Consider the following 16768-nt stretch of genomic DNA (forward strand, 5'->3'; position numbering starts at 1 on the left):
ACCAACTTGTCTTAGGGTCTTCATTGCTGTGACAAAACATCTTGACCCAAGAGCAAGTTGGGGAGGAAAAGGCTTTCCTTGACTTACACTTCCATATTGCTGTTCATATTGAAGGAAGTCAGGACAGGAACTCAAACACAGCAGGATCCTGGAGGCAGGAGTTAATGCAGAGGCCATGGAGGAGTGCCACTTGCTGGCTTGCTTCGCATGGCTTTCTCAGCCTGCTTTCTTAGTGAATCCAGGACCACCATCCCAGAGATGGCACTACCCACCATGGGCTGGCCCCTCCTCCCAATGGCCACTAATTGAGAAAATGCCTTACAGCTGGATCTCACGAAGGCAATTCCTCAACTGAGGCTCCTTCCTCTCTGGTGCCTCTAGCTTGTGTCAACTTGACACACAAAACCAGCCAATACATTGTTTGATCTCTTTTGGAAAGCTTTGAGGCCAATAGCAGTTTTAATTTTATTTTATGCATGGGGGAACTGAGTCCGTTGTGTCTGGATTTGACAGTAAGCATCTTGCATATCAGCCTTCAAGCAGTAAATGAACGGTGTGGTGCATCCCACAGCCAAAGGAAATATTGAACAACTAAAGAATCAAAATATGTAGGATTGGTGTTGTAGCTCAGTGGTTAGAGTGCTTGCCAAGCACTCAGGTGATCCAGGGTCAATCTATGCGTTGCATAAACTGATATGATGCCCTTGGCCTTGATTGTAAGCACTTGGGAGGTAGAGGTAGAAGGATCAGGAATTCAAAGTCATCTTCAGGCTGGGCTACTAAAGACCATTTCAAAAACAGACAAAGTATATATGACTTGCATATATATATATATTATATATATAATATATATATATATATGTCACCTTCTTTGCATAATGTATCTGTAACCATATATGTACAATGTATATGAAACATTGTTTCCAGGGTTTGTGTTATGGAAATTTCAAACATGTACAAGAGGAGACAGTGTATTAACTCCATCTCTACAGCAATCCCAATTCCATCACCTCCCTAGATATTTGGGAGTAAGTTTCGGACTATCATCTCTATCACTAGCTAAATATGCATCTCTAAAACTAGGGTCAGTTTTTCCTTCTAAAGACCACAATGCCATGGTGAGACTTGAAAACGTTTCAAAAATTGCTTAAGACTAACTATCAATAGCCAGAGCCCCAATCACTTATCACCTCCCAATTTAAAATTAGCCTTCTGCATCACCAGAAATCGCTTCTTATGTTTTTCACTTTGCACTGTAATTCGAGCAGCAGGTGGCCTCATCCGGCCCCATGGGTGGGCGGGGCCTCGTCTCGGTTCCGTCAGCGACACTGGGTCCCACCCAGGTTGCCTAGGCGACAAGGACTGCTTCCTCTAGCGATAACATGGCAGGACTGTGGACCCCAGGGGCCACGACCCCCGCGGTGACTCCAGCAGACAGCACAGCTGACTCTGAGGTATGCACCCTCTTCCTGTCCGGGACTGGGTCCTTGGCTAATGCCAAGATCACTCAATGTCAAGGCCAGAGTCACCAGTAACGCAGCCGGTGATGGCCTGCAAGCTGCCTGTCTGATCAGAGGACCCCGGAAGCTCATCACAAACCCTGTAAGCTTACTCTGGAAAGTTCCATGCTCACACAGCCTCACAACCATGCAAATATTCAGTTGGAAAACAAACAAAACAGTCATCTCTGATCTTAAAGGAGACCAGTCCCTTTTGTAAGTGCCACTGATTGACTGTGACGATCAATCACAACTGATCAAACAGTGTTAAAGGCTGCTGCGATCTGAGTGGGTCTGTTTTAGATTCTGTTGTCACCAGGCCCTTTGCCAGGAGACAGGATCCAAAGCCCCTGAACTGACAGTGTGTTTCCTGCCTCCTGGCTTCCTGCTTCATCATGAAATTGTCCTTGGGTACCCCAGGGACCTCCTGCATAACACAATCTCTGTCATGTTAAGACGCCTTCTTGTACCAAGTCTCACTAAGGAATAAGGGAGGCATTAAGTCATTTTGCCTATGGGCTTAATGCCATGAAGCTCTACCTTAACTATATTTTTACTTATTTGTGGCTGGGTGGATGGGTGGATGGGTGGATGGGTGGATGGGTAAAAGCCTGCGTGCCATTGTGCAGTGTGGAGGTCCGAGGACCACTTGATGGTGCCTTTGCGGGTCCCAGTGCTAAAGCTCAGGTGTTCAGCCTTGGCAGGTGGTGTCACCATCTTGTGCTGAGTTTTTAACCATAAGCGTATCCGCTAAGCCAACTATGGGTTTTTTTAATGTTTAAATCTCCTTGCTGTGTCTATCAAATACTGTTTCTAGGATGTTATTTTTCCTTCCTTTTTTAAAGGCTCCGAAGAGTGAATAATGAAGTGTAATTAATGCAGCTTTGTTTAGCCCCCATATTAGTCTAAACAACCATCTTTATTCGGAAGATAAGTACTCTCTGTGGTCTGGGAAGTTAGGAAACATAAAGCCAATAATTCCATGCCTTCCTGTCTGACCTCCTTCAGGTCCCCCAATACTGCAGGCAGACCGCTAAGCCTTCAGGCTCTCCTATGAGCCTTTCTAAATAAAATTAGCATACATTAAATGCACATTTTAACCTGATAAACAGGATTCCAAGACCATTCCTCCCCTGTGATCGCAAAGTTAACCTAATTTTTAAACCAGCACAGGAAACCTCCCTATTACATTTTATGCCATTTAAACATATATAAGAACTTCTAAGACTGTATCATCTCCACGTGGGCACAATCAAACTTACCTGTGGATGCAATGCCCTCTCTAAGAATATTTAGTGATTTGAAGTTTAATGACTTGGTATTTCAGAATGTGTGTGTGTGTTTCAATTTTTATTAGCTCAATCATTTTTATTATTAAGTGACTGAAGAAATCCAGTTGTAACATGGACTCGCTTAGCAGTATTCCTTGACTAAGAATGAGAGTTAATATATGGAGTAGTGGACTCTCCATATTTCACCCCGGTAAAATTCATTTCTTGTGGCCCATAGCAAGATGGTCCACCATCAGGACCACCCATTTGGGCTATCTAGGGACTTTGAGGTTAGAAGGAAAACACAACAAAAGACACCCTTGCAGTCCTTTCCCCAAGGCTGCTGAGAGAAAGAACCTTGGATCAGATTCCCTGCAAAATTATCCTCCTTAGAGTTATCCACTTCAGGGTTTCTTTCCTGGCAAATTCTGTATCAAAATTTAATTAGACAGAAGACCCTTTAGTGGTGTGAGGCATTCAAGAATGAAATATTTCTTTTTTGGCTAAGTCCATCAGAAGTAAAGGACAAGCTTCAATCACCAGTGGTTCCCCATGTGTTGCCGATGTGACAACATCTAGAATTGAAACTGTTGTCCTTCACTTAGTAGGTGCTCAAGCAATTATGGTAGCACATTAAAACCATGGCAGCCTGCCAGGTGCCAGATGAGAAAACTCAGTCTCTTCTAAACAGCAAACCTTCAAGTTTCTGCACTTTCAATACCATTCCCAGAAGTTAATTTGTGAGACAGGGTCTCTTATGAGGATGTGAACCTCACAAATTCCTCAGGAATTGTTTATCTCAACCTTCCTAATGCTGCACCCCTGTCACACAGTTTCTCACCTTGTGGTGACCCCCCAACCATGAAACTATTTTCACTCCTACTTCATAACTGTCATTTTGCCCCTGTTATGAATCATAATGTAAATATGTTTGGAGTCAGAGATTTCTCAAAGGGGTCAAGACCCCCCAGGCTGAGAACTGCTGCTCTAGGCTAACTGGCTGTGGAGCTCCAGGGATCTGTTTGTCTCAACCACTGGGATTATTAAAGCACACCATGACCTGGCTTCTCATGTGAGTTTTGGGGACCTAAACGCAGGTCGTTGTGACTGTGTGGCAGGCCCTTTACCCACTGAACCACCTCCCCAAGCCTTAGTCTGTCCAATTCTTAGCAGGGTTACACCATTTTATATTCTGTTTTACAACTAGTTTGGGAAGGTTCCCTTCGAAGTCTTCACGTCTCCCAAATGTCTGTATCTTCCTATAAGAATTTAAAAGTTATCTTGTAAAGTTCTGGGGGGAAACCCCCACTGGGATTCAGAATTGTCTTTGCATCACATTTATTATGTGAGAGGAATTTCAGTTCTTGAATTTGAAAGAGTTCCTAATAAATTTCTTTTTATCAGTTCTTAGCCTGCAAGTTCTGACAAAGTTGGAGGAATTTTGTGGTAATTCTTGTGCCTTTGTTATACTCAGAACAAAGTATAATTTAATCAGGTTTGGGGGCATTTCCATTTCTGATTAGTTTCTCAAACAGAGAAGAGAAGCTGGCGTTGGATATTTATGTGATGTGTAACCATTTTACCAGGTTTCTCAGCTGAGTGTTCGTATAACGTCAGCCTCCTTAAGGACACTATGAGGTAATCTTCAAATAAAGGCCTTTTTGTTCCTCTGGGTCTACTGCTCAAGCCACATATTTGACTTTCTTATCTTCTAACTGTAATGGAGGAGAATGACTCTCATGTTGAATTACGGTGAGGTTGCTTGTCGGGATCCCATCTCCAGCTTTTGGTTCTACAGCATTGACTACAGCTATCCCAACTTTTGGTACTATGGTGGCTGCAGCAATTTCAGAGATACTCTGTCTATCTCAGTTTTCTTTTTCCATTTATATTCACCAAGTGTTTCGATGCTGAGTTTAGAAAGCACCTAGTGGGCATTTACGGAGCAGTCACAGAAAGCGAGTTGAGTTCGACATAAACTTATGTCCCCTTTTGTAGTGATGGTTCTGTCTGGGTGATGGGCCATTATCTCTTGATCTCAGTGGGATTCATCTATTTTTAACTCTGACCACACAGTCCAAACTCATTAGTGCTTTGGGTTTCTATATTCTATTACATTCTGTGATTCTTTGGGTTCTTCTATCCACATTCTAGATGTTCAGCTTAAAAAAAAAAAAAAAAAGAGCTCTTTTTTTCCTTTTGTTTTTTTTTGGGGGGGGATTGGTTTTTCAAGACAGAGTTTCTCTGTGTAGCCCTGCCTGTCCTGGAACTCACTCTATATTCTGGCCTCAAACTCACAGAAATCTGCCCCTGTCTGTGCCTCCCTAGTGCTTGAATTAAAAGTGTACACCACCAGTACCCAGCCCAAAACAAAACAAAACAAATGAACAACAACAACAAAAAAAAACCTGAACTCTTAATAGACTAAAATTATTAACCTAGATTTTTATTAAATGTAGAACTTCAGGATAATACCACATAGGCAAGTGAACTTTACAAAAGGTAGAAACCAGTTTGGATCCTGTTTGGTCAGATCTATTCTCTCCTTTATCCCACTAAGTTTTAACAACATATTTTCCTAGGAGATCATCCATTTCCTTGTGTTTTCTAATGTTTTGCTACCTGCTGTGGCAGACATTCACTTTCTTTATTCTTTAAATAAAGAAGTTGCCTTTTTTAGTCATATCTTTAAATAGCTAACTATTTTACTTGTTTCTCATTCCTTTAATTACTTATTTTCTTTTAAAAAAATAATTGGTCTCTGAGCCCCGTGGGAAGATCCCAGTGAGAGGGGTGAGGTCCTATCCAGCTCAGCATCTAAGAAGTGCCAGTACCTAGTCAATCTAGACAGGGGGATGCTGCAATGGGCCACACTGATAAAAGCAAAGTGGGTGCAAGAAATGAAATGGATCAAATTTTCAAATAAAGACAGCATCAATACCCCTGATTTTTCTCTTGCCTATTACTCCGATGCAGTTTAACTCCACACTGCTCCTTAGTTCGTTTATTTTTAGGCTTGAAGGAAAAAACTTTCCAAATCTGGCATTTGTAGACAAGCTCATGTTTCTTCTGACTGGGAAAGCCCTCTTTCCTAATCAGATAAATCCGTAATCTTTTCCTTTCCATGACGCTTTCTAGAGGCTCGCTCTCCTATGTGAAGCTTTCCCAGCAATGGGTGCAGGTATTTTCCTAATAGCCCATGTTCTAGGAAGAAAACATGTTTACAGATGTGGAGTGTTCAGGTGACACTGGAGGACCAGAAGTCAGACAAAAGATTATCTGGTAAATAATAGGAGGCTTAAACTGTTGTTTTTGGAATGGATGCTAAAATCCAGCAGTAGGTGGGATGAAGTGAGCTCACAGAGCAGTGTGGCCACAGAGCTGCCAAACTAGAGACACGGCAACACAGAAAGCCACAGAGACAGGTGGGCAATTTTAGCCTGTTTATGAATCACCATTGTATCTGGAGGTTGTAGATGACAGAATGCATGCACTGAAAGATTGAAGACTTTTACTCACCTAATTAATATTCTTTTTAGTGCAAGGCAGCAGAGAAATAAAAAAAGGAAAAAAAGAAAGGAGGATGGGAAGGAAGCTTCATTTAGAATAGGTACAGAAGCATGTATTTTTAAAATGCTGCTATTATGAACACTAATACTAATAAAAGAGGCAAGCTCTGCTGAAAGATGATTGTCTTAAACCCCCGAATTTTAGTAAAAACATGAGCACTGACATCGGGCATCATTGCCAGGGCTCTGACTGTCAAAGCATGGATATTATTGGATTCTCTTTCATATAGTTCTGTCTGTCCTAATCTTTTTCTATACAGAATTTTTCTTGTCAAGTAAATTGATCTGTATGTCGGTATCATTCACTCCCCATGTACTTCTCGCCCTGACTCATTGTGGCAGACCTGTGAGTACCCAAACATGGAAAAAGAAATGATTTAAAAAAAAATTCGAATCCAAACTTGAGATCAAAGGAGCTGACTGAAGTCTTAAAATTAATCAGCAGTCCGACCATGACCTTGTCTGCATCTCCTCTAAATTCCCACTTCTTCAACACTCTCCGAGCAACCATGCCATGGAGAGATGAAGATGAAAAGGCAATTCCACTCACAGTTGTTCTACTTTGTAAGCTTTTGGGGGTTATTTGCCATCTTCTTAAATTCAGGACCTCCTCCAGCATGCTGCAGTGTACACAGATCACTGGATTCCATCTCATTCCTGACGCCTGTCCTGGGCACTACTGAGAGCTGTTCGCCCAGGGCTCTGGTTAGGCCAGTCCTGAAAGGCCATTCATGGGGTCCCTGTCTCTGTACGGTCCATTCACATCCCTGTCTTTGTCGTTGCTTAGAGACTGAATGCCCTACTTACTACAGCTTATTTGTCATGTTCTTTTCTCTTTGAGATATTCCTTTCTGTTTTTGAGAATTTCATAACACATACAATATGCTCTGATCAACTCCACCTCCACCCCTGTCCCCAGCATGTTCCAAGTTTTACTTACCTTAACTACACACAACCACCTCACCCCCTGAGCTACAGTATGAGCCCTGCTGCTTTCTAATGGAAAATTTCAAAGCTAATACAATCTCTATTGGTTCGGTGTTTGTAACTTAATATTAAGTTGTTATACCGATGCACTATTAACGTAGGATGAGTAAATTAAGAACCCAATGTTGATCTCCTTGGGGCAAGCAAGTCTCTCCTTGGCTTTACCCTCTCTTGAGCCTGCAATTCAAAGAGAAACACATAGACAGTCGGTGTTTGCTGAACTGTAAAGCAGCCCTTGGTTCTGCACATGCCCAAGGATAGACTTTCTGATTGTGTGACTTCTTGGTGGAGAGACACCACCAACATATCGGCAGAAAAGAAAATGACTAAGGTTTTTATATCATCGGGGCTAGGATACAAAATACACAATTCAGATAAGCCATTCTGTTTTGTTTTTAATAGAAAAACACTGAATTCCAGGAGAATGAAAAGATCCTTTCTCAAGATTTGCTCTCACCTGACCAGATCACTGACCTGCTGAGCGAAGCTGACATGGATGGAATTCAAGAGTAAGTACTCCAGAGTCTCAGTCAACTAGACCTTCATTGCTAAGTGAAGACAGAGGTGCACTATTGGCACTTTCTAAGCTTTTATTTCAAACTATGCACTACTATAGTGTTTACTAAAAAATCTCAAGCCTTAAGAACACTCTCTCTCTCTCTCTCTCTCTCTCTCTCTCTCTCTCTCTCTCTCTCTCTCTCACACACACACACACACACACACACACACACACACAAATGCAAAGATAATTGACCTTTCTTACAGATCTGCAGCCTTTCCTGATGAGGGGCAGGCATTGGCAAACTATTAATGCTGACCAAGAACCCCCTGTATCTCCCCTGTGCCCTCTTCTGTGTCTCTTCCCTTACATTAAGGAAGCTGTCAATGTGCCCCATAATCCAAAGGACATCCTTCTACAACATTAATTATAGCCATACAATATAGCAAATATATTAATAACATTAATAGTCAATTAGGTTCTTGTCTTGGTTTGGGTTAATATTGCTGGTATCAAACACCATTGCAAAAGCAAAATGGGGAGGAAACCATTTATATAGCTTACGCTTCCACATCACTGTTCATCACTGAAGGAAGTCAGAACAGGAACTCAAGCAAAGCAGGAACCTGGAGGCAGGAGCTGATGCAGAAGCCATGTAGTGGTACTGCTTCCTGCTTGCTCTTCTTGACTTGCTCAGTCTGCTTTCATATAGAACCCAAGACCACCAACCCAGAAGTAGTCCCACACACAATAAGCTGAGACCTACCCATCAATAATTAATTAAGAATATTCCCTATAGACATGCCTGCAGCCCAATCTTATGAAGGCAATTTCTTAACTGAGATTCCCTCCTCTCAGATGGCTTTCATTTGTGTCAAGTTGACATAAAACTATCCAGCACAGTTATGATTTTTGAAATTCTGCGTGCTAGCCTTTTACCAGTGACATCATTTATAAGAAACAATAATGCTAAATTCTAGGCTCTTAGGACATGTGTTTTAAAACGTAGGTAGGACTGAATTTGTCACAATAATTCTAACATCATGCTGTCTGGGGCATATAGTACCAGGGCATATCATTTATTTAGAATATTAGTTTGCTAGTCAACATGGTTTCCTTAAAGATGTCTATGAGTGGTTAGAAAGGTAACCTCGTGGCTAAGCCGTCACCCACAATTTAAAACAAAGTTATCCCACCTTGAAATGGAAACCTGCTTAGCTATGGGAAGTCAGATTGGGCTTGTGTGCCTGGAAATCTGGTCTTTGCAAGCCAGTACTCAGGACACAAGCAAGGTGTCACAGACCATAATGAACATATAGACAATGACTCCGTCGGTAGTGACCACAAACAGATTTACAAGTGCTATGGCATTGACGTGATTTACTCCTGAGAAGGAGCAATGGCAGATGCCCTGAATGGGAGAGGAATCTGAGAAGGCTCATCAGGAGCAGGCAAATAACACCTACAGCTATATCCCAAGGTGCACTTCACCTCCGATGCTTGCAGGCTCCACTGGGAAGTGATGGCAGTGACTGGGCCCAACTGTCTACTGTCTTCATCTTCCAGAGAATCGGTCAGAAAATTAAAAATTCCCCACCCATTTTAAATGATTTCTCATAACACTTTTTACCATTTCTACATAAATAAATATTTATTGGAAACTGTGATTCTTAGTGCAGGGATTGATTTAAAAAAAAAAAAAAAAAAAAAAAAAAAAGCATGAAAGCATGTCCCAGATGGATCCCCGATGCCTGAGTTTGAGCCCTGACCTATATAGTAGAATGAACTCCAGTAAGTTGTTCTGTATTCTGTACATGTGCTATGGTGTGTGGACACCCTCACACAGAGCCATACACACGAAGGGTAAACAAATAAATCCAAACAATTTTAATAATTGATGTTTAAAAATCACCCATGGTGTTAGTAATATCCATAGTGACTTTGTGTGAAATGGTTTTCTCACTTGCAGGTCACTATATGAATGTGATCTTTGTCAAGTAGTCAGAACTAAGGCATAGTAATACAGTGCAAGCGACAGATATTCACTCCAGCTTCCAATTTACTTGTACATAAAATGTCAACATTAAACATACCCAACATTTAGTATTTAACAGTAATTAATATTAAATAATATGTTAGTTTCTAGAGCCGTGCGTTTTTACTACATCGTAAGTTGTGCTGTGGTTATGTACCTACTTTATAGAACACAAATCTTTTTTTTCAATTATTGACTGCCCTTCCTTGATAAATATCCAAATTCAGAAAATACTTTTAAGCACCGGGAGGGCATATGAGGAACAAGGCACGGGACACAGCCAGTGTTGCGGCAGTCAGAGCCACACAGTCAGGGACAGAAGCATAGGCTGGCCACCACATAAGTTCATGGCCAGCCTGGTTTTCAAAGCACATCCAGAAGAGCCAGGTCTACCTGGCCAGGATACAAAGACACAAACAAAACCAACAGAACATGCCACAAAACTTAGAAACATAGGAGATATGTAAAGTAGCTGTGTCGTAAAAGCCCGTTGACATCTCCAGTGAGCCCAATGATCACATCAAGGAATTGCATGTTGAATTTTGGGACAGCGTTTATCTTAGGAGCCATTTTCTTGTGTCTTTAAATATCATTTCTGTAACAATAATCTACATGTATTTGCAATCATTTTCAATTTAAAGCAGCATTATTGTAAGGGATGGTTATATATTGTTCAAAAAGACAGTAGTATAATTTAATTATCCTCTCCCAAGTGACCAAAATAGTCCCAGATCATGCAGTTTGAAAAGCTATAAACCTACTTAAATAAATTGCAACAAATCATCATACTTTCCCTACATTTCACAATTATGAATTTTTTTTTCTCTATACCAACAGGCAACCCGAGAAACATGAGGGATTATTCAAAATACATTCCAAAATAGACTTCATATGCCTGGTGTTCTTTTCATGACTTTCTAATGTATGCTACCAATAATATTTTATTTATATGCAACTCAGCAGTACTTACAAATCTACCCCGAAGTTTCATTAAAAAAAAAACAAAAACAAAAACAAAAAAACAAGAGAGGTCTGCAGAAATGGCTTAGTTGTTAAGAGAACTGGCCTTTTTGCACAGAGGACCTGGGTTCGATTTTCATCATCCACATGGCAGATTAACAGCCATCTGTAATTCCAGTTCCAGGAGATTGGATGCCATCTTGCAGCCTCCCTCAGGTACCAGACATACAAATAGTGCTCAGACACACATGCAAGCAAAATGCCCATGTAAAAATGAAAAAGAAATTTTTCTGTAAACTGTAAAACTGGCAGAAGCTAGTTAAAAATTACTTTATAAACGAAGAAGTCACACGGAGCCTTGGTTTTCTTTGATTGCATTTTTGGAAACTGAGTCTGACTCTAGTCATCAAGGCTGGCCTCAAGCTCAAAGAAACACCCTTGCCTCAGCTTCTCAAGTGCTGGGCTCTGGGTTGTGCATGACCACACCAGGTCTATCAATGCCTTCTAGTAACTTTCAGTAGCCAGACTTCCCTGATCTGCTAATCTGGTCTGCACAATTGGTTTCTGCATGCTGATACACTTCGGAGGGGCAGGCATTCCAAGCTCCAGAGCATGAAGGAGTGATGAATGATGAGATAGTTTGCTGACACTCTCAATGAAGCAAAGCAAACAGTTCCATCACCTCTTGCCAAGTCACAATGTCCTGAGATGCCACTGACTTCCTTTCCCTTGTGTGAATCAGCCTACACTATAGGTGTGGCTCTCTGTCTCTGTCTCTCTCTGTGTCTCTGTCTCTCTTTGTGTGGCTCTCCTCTCTCTGTCTCTATCACTCTGTGGCTCTCCTCTCTCTGTCTCTGTCTCTCTGTACAACTCTCTGTAGCTCTCCTCTCTCTGTCTCTGTCTCTCTTCTGTGGCTCTCCTCTCTCTGTCTCTATCTCTCTGTGGCTCTCCTCTCTCTGTCTCTATCTCTCTGTAGCTCTCCTCTCTCTGTCTCTGTCTCTCTTCTGTGGCTCTCCTCTCTCTCTCTCTCTCTCTCTCTCTCTCTCTCTCTCTCTCTCTCTCTCTCTCTCTCTCCTGTTCCATCCTCCTCTATGACAAAACTGGTCAGTAGACGACACAGAAACTGTGTTCCAGCTGTGACAGTGTCTTGATTTCCTGTAGCACTTCCTTTGGAGTGAAATGCCTGGAGGAAGAATAGAATCTGTGGATACTAAGCCCTGAGGGTCAAGTCAAGGGAGAGAGCCCACTGGCATTAGGGGGAAGGAAGGGGAGAGAGATGGGGCGGATGTCTGTCAAAGCTGTGGTAGAGGGAGGTCAGGGAGTGGGCACCAAAATATACTTGTAAAAGTTGTTGAGTTCATTCAAACACAAGCATTAAAAAATAATGAAAACAAAAAAAAAGGAGCATGTGCATGTATTGAGGTCAGATATTTACTTAAGAATACACAGAATGCAGATGGCAGATGAAGGGAAAGTTTAAAGAAAAATCAACAGAAGTGACAGAAACGTTAACCAACAGCTCAAGATTAAAGGCTGGATCGATTCTGCAAACCAAGAGATTACAGAGCCAGTAAGATCTGTACATGAAGGAACTCTTTAAGCTGAAAGAAGATACTGTGCATAAAGAATGAAGTTAATGTGGAATCTGCTTTGCCGAAAATGAAGTCAGTGACGGCAGAAGATAAATGTAAGGAAATTCATAGCGGTGCATGTGTATCAACCGGATGGGAGGGTGTTGGGTTACACACCTAACATAATGAACCAGAAAAGGATGAAACTTCACGCAATACACGCTTGGTTTTCCTGTTTTAGTGCAATGAAACTGAAGCATTTCATGTGTCCAGCGTAAAATGGCCCAGGGACAACGAGCAGGCAGGCCCCTCACATTTCCCTGTCAGGAATGGACAGCAGCTCTCTGAGGAACAGACAAGTCATCAGAATCTGGTTCAAGGAAAGAATGTGATTTCAGAATTGAATTCAAGCAGGGATTGTTCAGGATATTTTTATATAAAGAACTCAAAAACCTCGGTGTCCTGTGATTTAATCGAAAAATTGACCTATTACCACAGGAAAGATTAATCAATTCATTGATGCCTCTAACATAATAATAACCGAGAAAACTGCCAATGAGAATTGTGATCTAGAAGAAAATAAAAATGAAAAAATCCCTGGCAGTAAGCACACGATTCATTTGAAATTAAAATAAAGGCAAACAGGATAATTATAAACTAGAACAACTATTCTAGAGCATTCTGGTAAAAATAAGTATGTGCATGAGAGGGAAATAACCCAATTTTTTCCTTTCACAAAAATAAAACAATTTCAGAATGCTTTGTAAAACTGCATTCCAAATATAAAGGGTCAATAGTTCTCATCACACAAAAAATTTCTTAGAAAATCATCTGTAAAAGCAACCAAATAGGGTTTGGGGAGATAGCTCAGTGGATCAAGCGTTTACCCTGAAGGCCTGGTGACTTGAACTAGGAGCCCCAGCAGCCATGTTAAAGATGGGCAGTCATGGCAGCTACCTATGATCCCAGCACCTAGAGGCAGACAGCGGATCTCAGGACAAGATGGCAAGCAGTCCTCTGACCTCTGCGTGCATGCACACAAACACATTAGAAATTTTAAATGGATGCAGATACATAAACACTGTATGTATGCACATATCTATCTCTCTCTCTATATATATATATATACATATATAATGTCACTTTCAAACTCAAATATGAAGTCAACTTGCTCCTAAGTCTCCTGTTATGTGATATTTTAGATAAAGATTACAAGACAGCTGCCAGGAGCAATAAAAGCTACTAATTTATTTGTTTGACTTTTGTACAGTGGAAGAAAAGCTAACTTGTCCTTATGAGTTAATAAAGTAATAGGGCACCTACAGAAAAACCCTTCTCTTAGACCAATGTAATAGACTCAATAGCATTGTCTGCCACTGTGGGAAGGGGAGGGGAGATGGAATGTTTGCTTAAAACTCATCAGGCCTCATGTAGGGTCTGTAGTTTCTCCTGATAAGGCTGCATTTGAGATGGATATTGATTTGTTACACGAGTGTCAGAAAAAACCTTTTTACTTTTAAACCTGTATTAATTATCACTCGTTTAAATATGGTGAAGAACAAGGGCCCCCCACTTGAAGATGGCGGAGTGAATTTGCCACACACATACCATCTCCCAACTCGTCTTAGGAAATGACATACAAGCAACAAGGACAACCAATGAAGCCATTGTCAAGACAGGAGAATGCTGAAGGCCAAGCCATGAGCTTTGAAGGTGATCCTCAGATTATCACAGATCAGCTGAATGTGCAGGAGACAGTTGGAGAGAGATACACACAGCTACAGGTGTTAGGACAAAGGAAAGGTACAGGACACTTCCTGGAGGAAAGACCCCTGGATTTTCCATTTGCAGTGTAGGGCCTGGGTGTGCATGAATGGGGTACACATCTGTATTACAGACTGTTTATGTCACAATCAAATAAGTCTATGTTTTTTTTAAATCTCACTAATCAAGACAAAAATAAATGTTAGAAGAACTAACAGAAAGTAACTCAACACAGGAAATGCCTATGAGTTGGTTATCAGGACACAGGAAGTGCCAACCACTTTGTATCATGGCACAGGAAGTGACTACCAGTGTTGATATAATGATCCAGGGAGCATCTAATAGTCTGGATCATAGGCAGGTCTCCACACCCAGTTCATTTCCTGCAAGCAGCTGTCCACTGTTTAAAAATAACTAACACATAAGGTCTGTGTCTGCCGAGACAGTGACAGGATGTAGAACAGGACAAAGCCACCATCAGAAAGATGTGAAGAGGGACATACAGAAAATACAGGTCAAGGTTGTGTCAGATTTTTTAAACTTATGGAGCAACAAGAGCACAAAACAGACTTAACAACAGCTGGAGGAAGAGATGATGGAAACGAAAAGGCTAGAAACATCAGAAGAAAAGTGTGGGAAACATAAAGATATGACAGCGGCCTACAGAAGGGATAACCGCTTAACTTATCCTGAGAGAGAAGTCATAAGAATCAAACTCAGGGAAAGGAAGAATGGTTGGGAAAAAAAATAAATGTATCTGACAGAAAAGCAATGAAAGATGAACGGCTTGTTTTCTTTACAGAGGGAAAAAAAAAAGAACACAATATGTAACGATCTGTTGTCAGAAATGGATCAAACTAAAACAGCAGATTGCTTTGTAGAGAGGTCCTGGCTGGAGGTGTGGCTGAACTGGTAGGAAGAGCACCCACTTGGCCTAATCCCAGAAACAGCAATGGGACTGAGGCAGGGGATCAGAGGCGATAGGTCATCTTTGGCTGCATGGAAAGTTCCAGACTAGCCTGAGCTGCATGAGGCCTGTCACACACAAAAAGAAAGGGTATTGAATTTTGAATTTCAGGAGGAAGAAATGCCAGGTATTGAAGGTATGAGAAGGGGAGACAGAGAAAAGAGAATTGAGACAGGAGTGAGGAGCACCCTCCCATCCATTCCTTGCCATTCTCTCCTTCCTCCCTTTCCTCCTTTCCCTTTCACCTTGTGGATTCTGATATGACTGAATACTCTAAGGTGAAAAGCATTCTAGAATTTTCATTAAACTAGTTGCTTCCAAGACTTCTCGGGACTGTTCGCTACTTACTCCCACTTACTGTCTGCATTTTTCTTTTTGTCACAGAAAAATGAAAGTGTTTCTGAATTTTAAAAATCTCCGGACTTGCTTAAGAGATGCCATTCTCTTAGACTACTATGTGTCCGGGTTCTTTTGGGCCAAAACCATGGACTTTTCCATCAACCAACATTCAAAATTCATGACTTTGCTGGACTTGTTACTGCATAATCTTCAAAGTAAGTCTAGTCCCCCTCTGTTGTCCAAACGAGGGGGGGGGACGCCCACGGGGTGAGGGGATCGGATGTAGTCCCAGTAAATTAATATTCGAAAGCATCTTGGCTTTCTTTGGTGCATTTCCTTTAACGAGAACTGTGGCTTTGTTTCCTGGATACAACAGGGACAGCTCATTTCTCAATGAATGGTAAATCCTCAAAGATCCTTAGTAAGACTAATGTTCTCTTTGTTGATTCGCCAAAGTTATTCTAATTAGTATTCCCCGCACCAATCACACTCCAAATACCATAGGATATTCTGTCATCTTTGTAATTTTCTACATATCCGAAACTATGGTGAAACCCAAACTCAATTTAATCTATCTTTAAAAGTAGAATACATAGCACAAGGTAAAATAGGGAAGCTCTCTGCATATTGTGGGACAAGACTCCATATTAGCAGAGTAAAAGAACATGAAGAACTGTGCCCTTTTCTTTATAAAAGATAAAAACTAGAATGTGTGTTTCTATTTGTGAGCATACAGGAGATGAGAAAATTATGGGGAAGAAATATGAACAGTCTGTAAAGCCAGGCATCAAGGGAGGCACACATTAGAATACTAGTACTTGGGATCTAGAGGGTTGGGGGAGGGGTGGGATTGAAAATCTAAGACAAATTTAACACTCAGCAATAATGCATCTCGGTGGTGGCACACGCCTTTAATCCCAGCACTCGGGAGGCAAAGGCGGGAGGATCTCTGTGAGTTTCCAGGCCAGCCTGGTCTACAAGAGTTAGTTCCAGGACAGCCTCCAAAGCCACACAGAAACCCTGCTCGAAAAACAAACACACACACAAACAAAAAAGCATCTTAATTTAAAAAAAAAAAAAGGCAAAAGAAAAAGTAAAACTCCTTCTGGGGAGGATGTGGAAACTGAGGTGTGAGCGGAGGGGGCTAGAGAAAGCCTTTTCAGGGCAGATCTGCACATCAAGCGAAACTTGAATACGTCAGTCACAATGAAAATTAAAGTTTCAAAGGATGTTTGATGTGGCTGTCATAAGCTGTGCAACTTCTGAGCAGGAGGAGAACATTTACAAGAGCAATTTGAGCAACTATT

General features: G+C 41.3%; 1 protein-coding gene across 1 annotated transcript in view; it reads left to right on the forward strand.

Moving 5' to 3' along the window:
• The first annotated feature begins 1382 nt into the window (after nucleotides 1-1382).
• The window catches only part of Cabcoco1 (ciliary associated calcium binding coiled-coil 1), a 99332-nt gene continuing 83946 nt past the window's right edge, over nucleotides 1383-16768 (forward strand). Inside the window, exons 1-3 of the mRNA XM_027395065.2 lie at nucleotides 1383-1454; nucleotides 7729-7835; nucleotides 15507-15676. Coding sequence (XP_027250866.1) covers nucleotides 1383-1454; nucleotides 7729-7835; nucleotides 15507-15676 — 349 coding nt within the window. The remainder of the gene's footprint in view (nucleotides 1455-7728; nucleotides 7836-15506; nucleotides 15677-16768) is intronic.

This window comes from Cricetulus griseus, assembly GCF_003668045.3.
Source record: "Cricetulus griseus strain 17A/GY chromosome 1 unlocalized genomic scaffold, alternate assembly CriGri-PICRH-1.0 chr1_0, whole genome shotgun sequence".
In the NCBI taxonomy this organism is placed as follows: Eukaryota; Metazoa; Chordata; class Mammalia; order Rodentia; family Cricetidae; genus Cricetulus; species Cricetulus griseus.